Genomic DNA, 16,143 nt, shown 5'->3' on the forward strand with positions numbered 1-16,143 from the left:
AAAACAAAAATACATCAGTTTTACTCTGGGACAAATGAACAGTTCATGGCAGCTTATCACTAAGTATGAAAATTATAATCTTAAAAAGAATCATAATTGTACATAATCTATTCATGGAAGTTAAGTGCATCACTCACATTACATTAGTAATGGATTTGCTGTAGTATTGTAAGTTTTGTCTCCTGCTCCAACAGTATTTCTCAGTGCAAGGGCTAGTGAAAAATAGCCTTGTGTTTATACTGGATAAAGTAGAATATTTGGGCAAATTTAAGTGGTTAAATCCTTCTAAAGTCCATTCAAATCTTGGAAAAGGCTTGAAAGGGTCTCTTGCTAAGCCTGTTCATCTCAGAAGCATACACAAGAAAGCAAAACAGAACATGAAGAAATAATTAATCAACAATGAACTTCTATCCTTGCCCAAGGAGGACCAAAAAGCTCTGCTACAAAATGCTAAACATCTGTCCTCATTTTCCACAATGACAGCTAATACCGATCAAGCTCTGGTTGAGATCCAATTCACACTTGCTGCATCGGTCCTGACCCTTGCAATGTTATACCGCTGTGAAGGATATATTTAAAACATTTCTTAGCCACCTTTCCACTTTATAGGAATGCAAGTTGGCTTGTAACGTGAGTAATGATAAAATATACAAATGCCACCACAAGTTAAAACTAGTAATTCAAAATTGCTGTTATGTGTAACAACTAACCAAATGGCATCATAAATAAACTTGTATCTGAATGCTTTTTAAAGGTATATATGGGAGATGAGAGGCTTCTAACACCCAGGGACATGCTCTGCAGAGCAGCACATGGGCTGCAGCTACCAGTGGTTTGCCCACATCACATTTCTCAGCACTCTCCCTTTACTCTTTATGGCAGGGGTAGTCAACCTGTGGTCCTCCAGATGTTCATAGACTACAATTCCCATGAGCCCCTGCCAGCATTTGATGGCAGGGGCTCATGGGAATTGTAGTCCATGAACATCTGGAGGACCACAGGTTGACTACCCCTGCTTTATAGCTTTTACAAGGCAAACAATGGATGAAAATGGAAAATGGACATGCTATGAAAATTTGGAAAACACAAACTGTTTGTTAGATTGAGGCTATCTGAACAGTTGAGCTTCCTTACTCCTAGGCACTTACTTTCAGCAATTGACCAAGTTAACTTTGACACTTCAGGTCTGCAGAGTAAGCAAGGGCTCAGAGGATTTGTGTCACCTTCGCCATAACAAAGTCCATCTATGGTGCATGTTTTCTCCTTAGCAGAAACAACAGCATTATTCATTAAGTCATTGACAGGCTTTTATGTACCAGGAGTATATATTTATTTACATTTGATTAAATGGTAAAGAGCCTTTCTATCCCAAAGATATATGGTTCATGTAAAGTGCAGTTTTAATCAGTGACAAACACACACTTCAAAAACATCTTCAGCACAACCCTTGTTAATAGGAACAACAGCATGGAGCATGTTCTTGTGCAAATGCTATTCCTCTCAATGAGGCAGGTGAGATCCTTGAGGTCTCCTAAAATTAGCTCTGGGATTTGGTTTAAGGAGATGTAGCAAGGGGGAGTAAAGAGGAATCTCCACCAATGTTAACAGGGGTTGTTCCCTTATAGAAAATCTAAATAACCAATCAGATGTTAAACTGGAAATGCTTTTTGTCAGGGAAATTAAAAGACTACAGTAAACACACAAAAGCACACTGAAAAAAATCACACAAGGCTGATTAAGAATATTATATATATATATATATATATATATATATATATATATATATATATATATATATATATATATATATATATATATATATATATATATATATATATATATATATATATATATATATATATATATATATATATATATATATATATATATATATATATATATATATATATATATATATATATATATATATATATATATATATATATATATATATATATATATATATATATATATATATATATATATATATATATATATATATATATATATATATATATACACACACACACACACACACACAGACACACACACACACACTTGTTAAACATTTATTGGATTATATGACCATATATGGCCAGGTCAACCACCCACCAGTTCCAAAATGGTCAATTATGAGTCTGGAAGTGGTGGGAAGGGGAGGGGTCCCAGGTGGGCATGTACACAGCTATATTGTGTATATTTGACACGACCACACCTCTTCAGGGGGTTCTTGAAGATTGAAGACTATTTCAGGGGGTTCTCAATGGTAAAAAAGTTGAGAAAGGCTGAACTATAGGCATTAAATAGTTCTCAATGACCCTTTAAGTATTGGAAAGCTACAAGGTTTGGGAAAGGTATTAAATGTTGCTTAGCTGTGGTGAGTGGATGGAGGAAGTGAGACTGGAAATTGATGAGATTACTTGTGGTTCCTGGGAAACCTTTTGAACTAAATTACATAGCTCCCTGGAGTGGAGGGAGGTTGCCATTATATCAGCTGTTCCTCACACATACTAAACTATCACTAAAATCAATACATTACACTTTCTACTTCCAGTGCAGATATCAGCTATCCAAGTTAAAGTACTTAGAAAATCATCTTAAATTTTAAGAAGTGGATCTCAGTATGCCTCATACATCTCACTGATATTGCCTAACTTCACAGTCAGTCTGATGCTGCCCCATGTAACCTCTCTGCCCAGAAGGAAACTCCATCAATCTAGGAGCTATAACACTCTCAAGTGGAAACAAGGGTTGCTTCCCCCTGTAGCTTATGTAGACATGGCAACGTCAGAGTTTTTGAAAGTTGTGCACTTTCTTCTTAAATATTTGTGATGAAAAGAACTAGAGACTTGCTTTTAAAAATGAAAACCAGAAACTAGTACACTCTTGCAATAGACAATAACACTATAGCTATATACTGATTTTAAAAGAAGCCTGAACAACGCCTATTTTGTACCACGTGGTATTGGTAGCAGGGAACAGCCACCACATGAACTGGGATAAAGAAAATAGTCCTAGTACAGATGGTACCTGGGAAAAAAAGGTTCATTTTCTCAACCACACTGCATTCAAAGATGGTTTAACTGTGATCTTATCAAAAAGATCATATCAAACTAGGTTTAGCTAAGACTGCAGCAAAATGCACATGGGGCGAAAGGGAAAAAGGATGAATCAAGGATGATATAAAATGGATTCTCCTGAAAACAGCACTGCAGTAAGGAAACCAAGGTGGAGAATATTTTCTTGAGGAAACCATTGATTCTATGACTAAAAATACAATAAACTAGAACAAAAGGAGTTTGCAGTATCAGGATAAAGGTAAAGGTATCCCCTGTGCAAGCACCGAGTCATGTCTGACCCTTGAGGTGACGCCCTCTAGCGTTTTCATGGCAAACTCAATACGGGGTGGTTTGCCAGTGCCTTCCCCAGTCATTACCGTTTACCCCCCAGCAAGCTGGGTACTCATTTTACCAACCTCGGAAGGATGGAAGGCTGAGTCAACCTTGAGCCAGCTGCTGGGATCGAACTCCCAGCCTCATGGGCAGACAGCTTCAGACAGCATATCGCTGCCTTACCACTCTGCGCCACAAGAGGTTCTTATCAGGATAATTATTTTTAATACAGATATTTATAAAAATACATATGGCAGCCATGATTTTAGAAGAAGCATCCTCCCTTATCTCATATGCAAGAGGAATGTCTCTTCTGGAATTATGCCTTTTCTGACATATACATGTATGTATTAATTAAAAACAGTTACGATTTTATCTTCAAAGCTATGTTTGATCTATACACAAACGTATGCAGATTTAATCAAGTAATGAATAGATCCATGTATTTATATTCTAGCACCAGTCTCAAAAATACTCAAAAAGAAGAATAAGTAGTAAATACTTACCTTTAACATGCACAATCCATCCAACTGAGGACTGCATAACTGACAAACTCCATCAAATAAAGTCACTATTTTAGGGTTGCTATAAGTGATACCATCATTAGAAATCTGTTTGGACATACATTAATAGTTCTGTGAATAAGCATACAATGCAGGGCATTCACATGATATTTTACAAATAAGAATGTATACACAGTAACTGAATTGGACTAGAGGTCCATCTATCCAGCATACTGCATCACAGTGATCAAATCAATGGTTCTGGATGGCCACAGGGAACAGAGGCCCAAGTCTTCCCTTGACATTGCCTCCTAGCACTGGAAATCGAAGGTGTGCTGCCCCTAAATACAGAAACTTACTTTAGTCACTATGACTGACAGTCATTCATTCTTCATAAATCTGTCTATGTATGATGGCAAACTATTCCATAATGTCTGGTCTCCAAGTATCGTAAAACACACATAGCTGCCTTTATATTCTACTCTTACTAGCACTTCTCTGATGCCAAGTTGGACCTTTTACATGTGAGGCAAGTATTCTATCACTGCCTTGACTGCCCTTATAAATCCTATATTAATCCACTCACTCAATTACAGCCTGCAAATGAGGTCCTGATACATGTAACTCTGTGAAGAGTAGCAAAGTACAGTCTTCATTTTAGTGGCCCCTAGCCTATGGATTCTTTCTTTCTCAACAGATACCCCCTTAACCCCAACATTATAGGATTTCAGAAGGGAAAACAGAATTATTTCAGTAAAGCTTCCAATATATAGTATAATATATATCTATTATAAGCTCTGCAATGTTTTCATATTGTACATTTTTATACTTTAAAACTGTTTTGTAAGGTATTTTTAAAAGTATAACAAATTTGAGTACCAAAAAGTCTGAATCATAAATCAAAATAAACAAATATTGTTTTGTTTATAATATTGTTTTGTTATACTGTGAATTGGTAGAATTTCTGGAAAGGTAAGATCAGCTCTTTCAAAACACCATCAAAACTATATTTTCATTACTGTTTGAAGTAAGCCCTAGATTTTACCTTAATTTGCCACCTTGCAATTGATTTGTCATCTACCAGATCCATAGTATCAGAATGTTGTCCTTCAGCTGATAGGTGGCAGTCAACAGTCCTGGTATTATGGAAAACACCGTTGATAAATTCAGATTCTCCAAGCACCCATTTGTTATCACTGTACTGAATTTAAGGACAGAAAGTCCAATTTAATCAAATTACAAATGATACATGCATGTATCAACAATATTCAAATGGATCTTTCACCTTGAATTAAACTCTTTGGTGCACAAAATAAGGATGCATTCTTTAAATACCTGAAAGGACGATCTTACCGGATTGAGGGGTTCCAGTAGCTACAATGATCCAAGGAAAAACCACCCGCAACTAGGGCTACAAACCTCCACGTGGTGGCTGGAGATTTCCTGATATGAAAAGAAATCTCTATGCAACAAAGATCAGTTCTCTGGCAGAAAGTGGCCACTTTGGATGGTGGATTTTATAGCATGATATTTTTTTATTTGCCATGCCTGAGGTTTTCATCTAAAACCTTTGTCATCTTTCAACTGTACCAACCTTCTTATCTGTAACAGCTCAGACAGGCCCCGCCCATGGAGGACTTTGGCCCAATTAGGAAGGGCGCAGCGCCTGCCGATTGGGCCAAAGTCCTGACAGGGATACAATGCCGGCCAGCCAAACCAGCTACAGTCCACTCCGCCTTTTTAGTTAGTGAGGGCGGGCGGGGGGGGGAAGGAAGGGTGGCCCCTTCTCAACAGAATCCCTTGCTCAGGGAAGCCATCACTACCCCCAAACCCACGGCCACCTGCACCCTTTCTGCCCCGCCCCACTAGAACCTGCTATATTTTTATTACAGCGGGCTTTTTTTACTAGTTATCAATATAAAAGTGGACAGAACGTTCATGGGATATTTCAAGTAAAACAACTTGTCATAGATATAGCCAGAAATACTGGGGAGCAGTTGCTGGTTTTAAGAGAGCATGGAGGATGCTTTTGCAGGCCAGAGTCTCAGCTAAATGACAAACAGGAATCTAGAGACCCAGAAAGAATGGTCTTGGAGATGGATAAAAACAAGGGAGTAACAGACTAATATGACTTTTAGTAGATTAAAGTATAATTAATATAGTTATGTGTTTGGGCCCAAATGCAAGAAGCATCTGATAATGTTAAGAATGTCACAACTAAATACAGAAGTGAATATCAAATATGGTGTAAATCGGTTAGGGTCCAACACAAATTTATGAGAAAACTATAGTCACTATTTTTGATATTCTTGGTTATGGATTAGCTCAGGATTTCCAATAGTGCTGCATTAATCAAGTGTCTTGGATAAATCCCAGCCACTCTGCTTGGATCCAGGCCATAGCAGGAATGACAACAGGTATGCCACAGGGGCTGCTTGGATCAGCTGTCTCCTCGGATGTTTAATGTCCCAATCCACCCCTACACATGAACAAGCAGCAGTGGTGCCAGCTTTCTTGTTGACTATCTGCCAGTGGCCAAGTATTCAACAAAAAGGTGGTTTAAGATCACACCTCTTCTCCCTCTCCTATAAGATATTCTGGACCAAAAATTCTGCTGAGTGTTATAACAAAAGACCCCCCCCCCCAAAAAAAAACACACAAAAAGCCCTTGCAATGAGTGAAGAGCAAGACTTTTTCAAACTGTGATAAGTGGATTCCCAATAATTGTCTCACTAGGAGTTTGATGGGAGGGCTTTTAACTTAATGGAGTGTGAATGTGCTGTTGACTTTCTCATTTCACACTGACTTGCAGATGAGAGGATCCATGTTGTGTTCCCAGAAAATCCATAGCCTGTAATGTAATCCACCAAAATAACCTTAGCATCTGCTCAAACTAGCCAAGTAAAAGCATTCACTAAAAATATTTTCTAGTGAATCTGTGCAAATGGAATCTCTTTTACTTAAGGGATAAACATGTCATATTACATCCCTTGCTCTAAGTCGAAAGCCAGCCTGATTAGCTCAGGACTTCTGATACGACTGAATTAATCAAGTGTCTTGGAAAAATTCCAGCTTGAGTAATTGCTTTTCCCCCAGCAAAAAGCCTTCTGTAAATATTACTAACTCTCTTGATATCAAACTGGTGGTGATTTATATATTGTGCAGCATCTGCATAGGTGCAAATGCGTGGGTTGGTTTAACAGCTGTTACGTGAGAATGTTCAGCCTACCTACACAATCTGCACCATAGTAACGGACAAATGAAATCAGCCATGCAGCAACTCACCTCCGGGCTCCACTATTTACAGTCCTGCAATTACAGTTAATGGCCTGAAGAAATGTAATACCACTTATAGTCAGTTCACACGTAATGGTACTGAACTGTGATTTGGTCCTTTAGGAATGAGCCTCATGCTTATGCATCCCCCCCATCTCTTCCCTCCAACCCAGCATGCTCTAATTCAATTTGTTACTTACTACTTAGCACAAACTGTCATTTGCTCTTAATCTGAACCAGCAAAATATAGCTTATACCTACCTTCCTGCTGCAGATTTCAACTTTAAATCACTATGTAGAATTTTTATATTCAGTAGACCCGAGAACTTGCTTTTAGGTTCTTGTATAAATCTGCAAATATGCACTTTTCCCCCCACTGGTGTAGGCATCTCATAGTTTCTAGCCTTGGAAAAATAACTTACAAATCAATGGCTTTATGCCCAGAATAAATCAAGGAACAAATGGAACTGTGTTTGCAACAATTATTCTTTGAGAGGATTACAGATGTCTTGAATCATGTCTTTAAAGGTAAAGGTAAAGGTATCCCCTGTGCAAGCACCGAGTCATGTCTGACCCTTGGGGTGACGCCCTCTAGCGTTTTCATGGCAGACTCAATACGGGGTGGTTTGCCAGTGCCTTCCCCAGTCATTACCGTTTACCCCCCAGCAAGCTGGGTACTCATTTTACCGACCTCGGAAGGATGGAAGGCTGAGTCAACCTTGAGCCGGCTGCTGGGATTGAACTCCCAACCTCATGGGCAGACAGATTCAGACAGCATGTCGCTGCCTTACCACTCTGCGCCACAAGAGGCTCGAATCATGTCTTTACATCGCATAAATCAGAAGGTTTAGTAAAGTCATGTGTTGGCCAAGGTAACAGCTTCTATCTAAAGTAGCTACATCTTGTAACTTCTGAATCTCTTAAATCTGAGACGCAGTAAAGCTATCTTCTTTCTGAAAAGTCTTAGTCAGAAAATTTTATTTTATTTTTGAATGCAACTAGGTAGAAAGGGCAATATGTATATTTTTATTTATAATCTAATTTACACATTTTATGTTTCTCTATACTTAGGTCTTGTTTATTCAATCTGTTCAAAGATAAGAAGTTTACCTAAAATGAATTTGGTTAAGAGACAACATTGTGCTGGGTTATAAGGGTTTCACCAAGAACTGGAATACATAAACTTTTGACATCTCCTCAGTCAGGAGATTGGGACTGGTACAGAATGATTGTTGAAGAGATGGGTCATTCTGCATACAGCCTTATGATTTAATGATTATTACATTTCTTTAAAACAAAGAGAATTTGAGTCCCTGTCTTTAGTAGAATACCCCACCATGGGATTAAGTCTGTAACCCTCCAATCCAGAATTCCAAACGATGGTTTGAAGCCTGGAACAGATAAGGACAGTAGTGATGTAGGAATAGGTGAACAGAAGGCTCATGCCAAAACTGCTAGACCATGGTTCAGCATTACATGTGAAGTGACCCCCCCAAGGGCCTAGAATGGGGCCATGCTATTCATATTTTAGAGGTACAAGTGACACTGTCCTTTATTCTCACACTGGATTCGGTGTTAGCTTTATTATAGTAACCCACCTGCAATTTGTTAATTTCACATCTCAAACCAGGAGACTCTCGAAATCCATGTCCAAAAACTCTTACAGTTGTGCAGTCATATTGCCGAATATCACACAATCCTCCATTATCTAGATCTAAAATTTCTGGAACCTGATCTTTGAAATTAAAACCAGAAAGTCAAACATAAGGAGTTAATCCATGGACTACTAAAATAAAATAGAATACAAAGGCTTCGTAGAAAGTAACAAGATCAGATAAAACAGATTATATAAATCATAAATGTAAAACTAACATATCAGAGAGAGGGGTAGGCTGTCTTCTTGATGTCCAGATTTCTATGTGTGAGAAACATTTTAGGGCTGCCACATAAATATCAAAAGTTGAGGTATGGTACATGCTGGAGAATGAGGTATGGGTGAGATAGTAGAATGCTCAACTGGTAGAATGTGCCACACTGTTTAGGACTGCAAGTGATATTGTTCTGTTTTGATTATTCCTCTAGATAAGAAAACTTCCTTCAAGTATAACATTTAAAAATGAGGAACTAGACTTACTGCAGCCCTTGACCTATTACTCTGGCTTTCTATTTGCAAGACTTATCTAATATTATAGCCTTTTAATACAGAGAAACATTATAGTCCAGACAGGTTTGTTTCCACTTCTATTTGTAAAGCTGGCAGAGACTCACGAACTCTCGTGCCGGAATAAGTTTCGTAAGCATGTTAAGGGACCATGGGATCCCCACCCCCACCAGCAGCCATGTTATCTTGTGATTCATACTCCAGGGGTGAATTCAGGTGATGGTTACTGCCTCACAAATAGCCTGGTTGTCTGAAGTTTTTAATAATATGATCAAGTCTGTATAAAAGGATTCTACCAAGTAATTTGACATAATGAATGTGGAGCTGCCACCACATGCTGAGAAGTGAGTTTGTTTAATCTGTCCTGTCCAATATCAGCTGTTGCCACATTCAAATAAGCTTCCCCCCCCAAAGTGGTTTATCAATATATTAAAACCTCTGCAAAGTGAAATTCTTAAGCGAAATCATTAATGTTTGCATAATTTTAGCAATTAATTCCTAGTTAAGTTTTGGAAGAGAACCGACTCAGCTCTCCAACCCTCATGATACGTTGTAGTTTACAGTGAGATAGGTAGTACTCTGGAGGCTTATACTTGCTTCAGCAAAACAGAAGGACACAATGACCCAAACACACACAGTCATAAAATATGATACTATATGGGCAGAAATGTTTGTTTAAAACAGAAGGGGAGCAACTTCCAAAGAAGAACTGCAGCATTTTTAGATGCCCAAGTTTTCTAAGGCAGGGGTAGTCAACCAACCTGTGGTCCTCCAGATGTTCATGGACTACAATTCCCATGAGCCCCTGCCAGCAAATGCTGGTTGACTACCCCTGTTCTAAGGCATTCAGAAGTGTGAAATTATTATTATAATAATGAGATTTCTTACCCACTGCTCCCAGAATTGTCTCACAGTGGGTTACAACAAGAATAAAATCCCAATACATAAACATAAACGCCATAAAACCAGATCCCAATCTACTCTGGCAATGAGAAAAAAAACCCTCCTCTACCTCCCATGTCCCCCCCTCCATCAGGGCCACAGGGCCCCACTCCCCAAGGATGCCAATAGTTCTTGGAAATGGATGCATCTTGCTGCATTCCATAAAGGACACCAGCATACAAGCTGGTGCTATTATCCTAAGTTAGTGCTTGAGTCTGTAGACTGGGTAAGCAGTGTTTAAATCTGGTACATCAAGAACTGAATACCTCAAGGAAACAGGATGGAGGCAGAGGAGATAGGAAAACGGGCTGTTTTAAATTATAAACATTGGGTGATGAGCAGACAGAATGCTAAGAACTGCAGCAGCCCAACTCACCAGACAATATACTGCAGTCATAAGAGGTGAAGCCTTCAAAGCACGCACAGCCCCACTCGGCACACTGGCCTTTCTTGCTGCAGAGGTTGGGACATTTCAGTGCTAAGAGCAAGTCCTCAATGAACCCTTCACTTTCTTTTCGGTGGTAATTAATTTCTTCCCAAACCCTCTTTTCACATTCATTTTCCAAGAGAGCCAAAGATTCCTTTGCCCAGTTGAGATCATCCTTCAGTTGCAAATCCTTGATACACATGCGTATTGCATTCTCTACCTGAAGGCCAAGGAGGGTGTGGCAGGCTCTTCCCAGGCTAGAATTAGCGACCATCTCCTGACACAGACCCACTGCTTCAGATTCAGTGAGGCCAGAAGGCGTGGGCCACAAGGACAGGGGCTCTTGGAATGTGTCAGCTGTGTGATCTTCTGGAAAGAAATAGCTAAATCCATCCAGATCTGCTTGGCTCAGACTCTGGGACGGAAATATAGGACGGTCCTCATAATAATGCTGTCGCTTTTGGCGGTTTCTGACAGACAGTCTTCTGTGCCGGTGTTGAAATAGGTTAGTGTTGCTGTAGGCTTTGGAGTGTGGGATATCTTGTTTATCTGTCCTAGAGCTCCTTTTCAAGTTTGGAAAGACGGCTAGGTGCTTTGGGGATGCTGTCATAAGAGCTGTTTGATTAAGCAAGCGTACTTCTTTGGAGACAAGAGCAAAGGAATCCTCTTCATGCACAGAGGCATGCTTACTTAAGCCCCTGACATGATCAATGGAGCTAATATACTCAGCGGTAACATCCAGTCCTGGGATCAAAGAAGGCAGCCAAGCATGTTGCTCAGTTCTTTTACAAGACAAAGCATATCCTGCTTCTGAAAAGGACTCCAGTGGCTCATCTGCTCCCATGCCACCAACACTGCAACTACAGAAAAGTGTTTTCTTGGCTGATGTTAAAGGAGATGGAGTTTTGTCAAAGAGGCTCTCTCCTGGTGCAATTCTGCAAAAACAGCGGAGAAACTCAATTGGCTATTATCCAAAGAAGCAACACACACATACACACACACACAAAAGGGAAGGAGAGAACTTTTCACACCACTGGCGATTTGTAACACTTCCCTACTTTTACAAAGCTTTTAATATTGAATGCTTCTCTCAAAACAGGAATTACTGAAGTCAACACAAAGCAAAGAAAACTCTGGAGGTTGTGTAGGTATTTGTTTCCTTCAATAAGCTTACACTATCATGCCCACTTTCCCCACTGTAAAAGCTTGTCTATCCATCCATCCATCTAATATATCTATACCTCATCCTTCCTTCAAGGAGCTTAAGACAATATATCAGGTTGTCCCTTCTCCATTTTGCCCTCACAACACCCCTGTAAGGAGGGGCTAGACAATGTGACTGGTCAAGGTCACCCACAGAACTTCATGTAAATGTTGATTTCAACCCAGCTCCCCAGGCCCTAATCTGATACTCTAATCTGCATTGGGTTCTGTGAGGCAAATAAGGCTGAGAGGAAGCCTGACTCAAGGTCACCCCAGGGGACATTTGAACTAAGGAGTTTCTCCCCAGGCCAAGTTCAGCTCTTTATTCACATGGGCTTCCCCTCATGTACTTGTATCACTTCTATAGGTTACAGCTTGTTTTTCTGTTAAGATTACAGATGTGTGCTTTCACGTATCTTGTGTGCTTTCACACATAAGATATAAAATCTGCACTGAAATATTTAAAAAAATATAATCTTATTTCTGAGGTAAAATAAAAGGATTGGGACTCCTGTTTCAACCATAGGAAAACATATTATGTCTGTTTTGTGATTTAAATGGGAGTCCATATCCAATAGGATATTTAAAAACGAAGACTTTAATAGGTAACACTGCTACCTCCATTCGTTAATAAAAGTCAGATAAGCATCAGTTCCTCCCGAGATTTCAGTTCCATCCACATCGTGGTAATCATTCTCTGAATTGCCATCAAATGTTCCACAAAGTCCCAACGTGTGTTTATAATCTGAGCTGGGGGCTCTGAGAGTCAGACTCATCCCCCATTCGCTCACATCAGCTCGAACAAAAGCTCCAGAAGAAAATGAAATCTAAAAACAAATTGTGTCACAGAGGAAACAAAATTACTTTTTGGAGGGGAATAGTTTCTGGCCTGTTCTGCAAATGGGAAAGACTAGCATCGTGTCACCTTGTCGTCCCCCCGCACCACTCTAGAACCCTGAAATATTCCTTTAGAAAGTATAGGGGTGGGGGTTGTTGGTGGGAGGGAAACCTTTCAGGGGAAACTGGGGTAACTAGTCTTAAAAATTATTTGTACAACGTTCTTTTACCCCAAACAAATTAGCTATTATATATAAAGACATGCAGGATTATTGTTGGAGTTGTGATTTACGTAGGACTGATTTTTGAAATGTATTTCTTTCTCATCATGTCCAAGAATTCAATTGTTTTGGCAATCTGTTACTTAGTACATACACGATCCAAGTTATTTAATTGGGGTACGTAGAACAACAACTGCCCTCACTCCAATTATAAAACTGATCCTGAGCCTTTTTACTGTTGCTGTTGATGACTGTTGCTGTATTTGGGACACGGCATTATTAGCTAAATTTACATACTACTAAAGGACACAAAGAAATATTTCTTATAAGCTCAGATCAGTTTCTGGAATGTTTTGTAATGATAAAGCAAGAGAGAAAGTGCTATCATATGCATTTTATAATAAGTGTTCTGTAGGGATAATTAATGTTAATTTTCTCTCGTTGTTCTCCTGCTCCTTTTAGAGGGGTCTCTGGTGACTTGCTGTTTATTAAATCTGGAAAACTTAATTTTTTAAAATATGTATATATTTTAAAATGAAGATTACACAAATATGCATTATTAATATTAAAACCTCTAGGAGGCTTCTCATGGCTTATCTTTTATCCTTGGCTTGCTCCCAAATTTCCATTAGCATCAGCCTGCAAACCTATACTAGAGCAGCTGAGCCTTGGCACTGTGATTTGGCTCTTCAGAGATGCAGGCTAAAAACATCAACAGGCTCCCATGCTTCTGGCATTCTGCCCATTATGTCAAACAGAATAGTTAAGGATGGAGTTCTTATCAAGGTAAGAAGGCTTTATTAAAACAGAATTGTTAAGAAGATATTTCAATGAAAGGAACAAATCCACAGACTTTACTACTGGGTATGGTATGTGTTATATGTTACTAAATGTATTACCTTTTCCTCAGTGGAATGTATTTCTTTTGCTTGTTTAACAGGTCATGTTTAATATTGATGCTTCTCGTTTCAAATTTCTGCAATTCCAATCCTATTACATTGTTTATTAGACAATAAATTGTTCATCGTATCGACTGCAGTGACTTACACTGTGTAATCCACGCTAAGTCTCAGTGAGGAAAGCAAATTATAAATAACATAACTAAAATACTTGTGCATTATTATGCACACCATAGTGATTTTGGTATTCGCATGCTGCTTTACAGACTAAAAAAGGCAGAATTCGGATGCCACAAATAAACAAGGGGAGAGGTCAAATAACCCTATGCAAGATCAGGACCCTCACTCCCAAGGAAAGAGCTCTGGCTGCTAGCTGGACCGGGGTGGGGGGGGGAGGGGAGAGGAGATGGGGACTCCAACAAATAGCCATCTTTTAACATGTTTTAATGTGTTGGGGATTTTAAGGGTTCTGTGTTTTTACTATTTTATAGTAAACTGCCACGAGTCTTTGAGAGCAGCGGTATATAAATCAAAGAACAAACAAACAAATATAAACTACTATGCTTCCACGACTGTGCAAGATCAGGAACTGCTCCTTACAACTTTCCAAAGGAATTAGGAGGTCAGAAATGTATACAAGAACAAGCAGATGTGTACAAAATCTGCTTTTATAAAACAGACCTAATAGTGAAAAAGCAGTGGTGGACCAATGATTGGAAAAAGCATCATTAAGATACATTCCTTCAAATAAATGGAAATCTTGTACAGGAGGTGCAGCTTTCATGTGGAACAAAAATGAAATGTCCAGAGAGGAAATTGGTAGCAGGAAATGGGGGGAAAGTACAGACTACACTGACTCCTCTGTTAAGCAAAACCTGAGCTGGTATAGTCACAGCTTAACATTCTCATCTGCCTCTTGTTCTGCCTTGTCTGAAAAAGTGTGTGTGCTCATGAAAGCTTCTACCCAGAATAAAACTTTTGTTGGTCTTAAAGGTGCCACTGGACTCAAGTGTTGTTCTATTGCTCCAGACCAACACACCTACCCTCTTGAATCTATTGTCCTGCCTTTGTTGTTTTTAATTATCTACTTTAAATTTTCTCATTCTAAAATGGTTGTAAGAAAAGTGGCTGTGTTCTAGAAAGCAAGAAAGAGTTAAGATATAGAATGCCTAATACCACACCAGCAAAACCCTTCTGAAGGAAACAGGTCCAGAGCTGATATAAAATCAATAACTTACTGTGACTTTCCTTCCTTGGTAAGATTCAGTGATCCTGACATAGCTGTTTGGAGAGTCTCTGCTCTTTATGGATAAGTGGGGTTGTGAGTCACGAAGCTGCCCACTGCACATGTCAAACGCTATTATATCAGCCCCTTCTTTGGCAACAAAACCACAGTTGCATGATGCTGGGTAGTAAAGGCTTCCACAGTCCCACTGACGTACGTGGACTTCAAAATCACGGATGCTACTTCTGTACAGCACAAAGGTTCCTGTTTTAAAATTGTCATATGTCCTAGAGACAAAAATAAAGAAAAAAATTAAGATTATCATGGCACTTATGAATGGCTTTGTTTTAAAGCCCTCAGGATAGGATGATGAAATTATGAGGCTAACACCAGTGTAACGCAATCCACACACAAACAAATTACAAAAGCCCTGGACCTTTGAAAAGGAAGGGGATACCACTTTTCACACTTTTGAGTTTAGTACTGAAACATCAAGACAGAAACAGAAAAAGAATTTCCAATGTGGATATGCTATAATGTGTTATAAGAACTTTATAGGGGAAAGCATATCTTCCATGTGACATCCATTATTAAAGATATGTAAGTAGATAAATTCTCCTCTTAGAAAATACCCATTTCTGAAGGACATAAGAACAGTCCTGCTGGATCAGACTAGAGATCCATCTCATCAAGCATCCTGCTTCCTAGACATGGAGCAGAACCCTACAGGAACTGCAGAAGGCATGAAGGTAACAGCCCCCCTCAAGCCATTGGCCCCTGCAACTGCCATTCTAAAATGCCGCTGGAATTCCAACATGGAAATCTATTTAGCAATGATAACTTTTAGGCTCTGAAAGACCTGTTCTCTAAGAACTTGTCTAGTCCACTTTTCCACCATTTAAGATGGCAGTCATTAACACAACCTATAGTTGTGAATTTCATAAACCCTACTGGATTCAACCAGATTTTACACCAATGAAAATGGTCCCCTTGGGCCACCAAAAAGGCTGTGTTGAAGGTCACGAGACCTATATGAACAAATGCTGTGACTAATAAG

At 39.1% G+C, this 16,143-nt stretch overlaps 1 protein-coding gene across 4 annotated transcripts in view; it reads right to left on the reverse strand.

Annotated features, from left to right (window-relative positions):
* The window catches only part of VWDE (von Willebrand factor D and EGF domains), a 57,213-nt gene that overhangs the window by 19,741 nt on the left and 21,329 nt on the right, over positions 1-16,143 (reverse strand). For all 4 annotated transcript variants that reach the window (XM_077304487.1, XM_077304486.1, XM_077304488.1 and 1 more), the window contains 7 exons: positions 15,100-15,373; positions 12,523-12,731; positions 10,651-11,636; positions 8,770-8,906; positions 4,941-5,096; positions 3,899-4,003; positions 1,149-1,263 (listed from right to left, as the gene is read on the reverse strand). In XM_077304487.1, the coding sequence (XP_077160602.1) occupies positions 1,149-1,263; positions 3,899-4,003; positions 4,941-5,096; positions 8,770-8,906; positions 10,651-11,636; positions 12,523-12,731; positions 15,100-15,373 (1,982 nt within the window). The remainder of the gene's footprint in view (positions 1-1,148; positions 1,264-3,898; positions 4,004-4,940; positions 5,097-8,769; positions 8,907-10,650; positions 11,637-12,522; positions 12,732-15,099; positions 15,374-16,143) is intronic.

This window comes from Paroedura picta, chromosome 11 (genome assembly GCF_049243985.1).
Source record: "Paroedura picta isolate Pp20150507F chromosome 11, Ppicta_v3.0, whole genome shotgun sequence".
In the NCBI taxonomy this organism is placed as follows: domain Eukaryota; kingdom Metazoa; phylum Chordata; class Lepidosauria; order Squamata; family Gekkonidae; genus Paroedura; species Paroedura picta.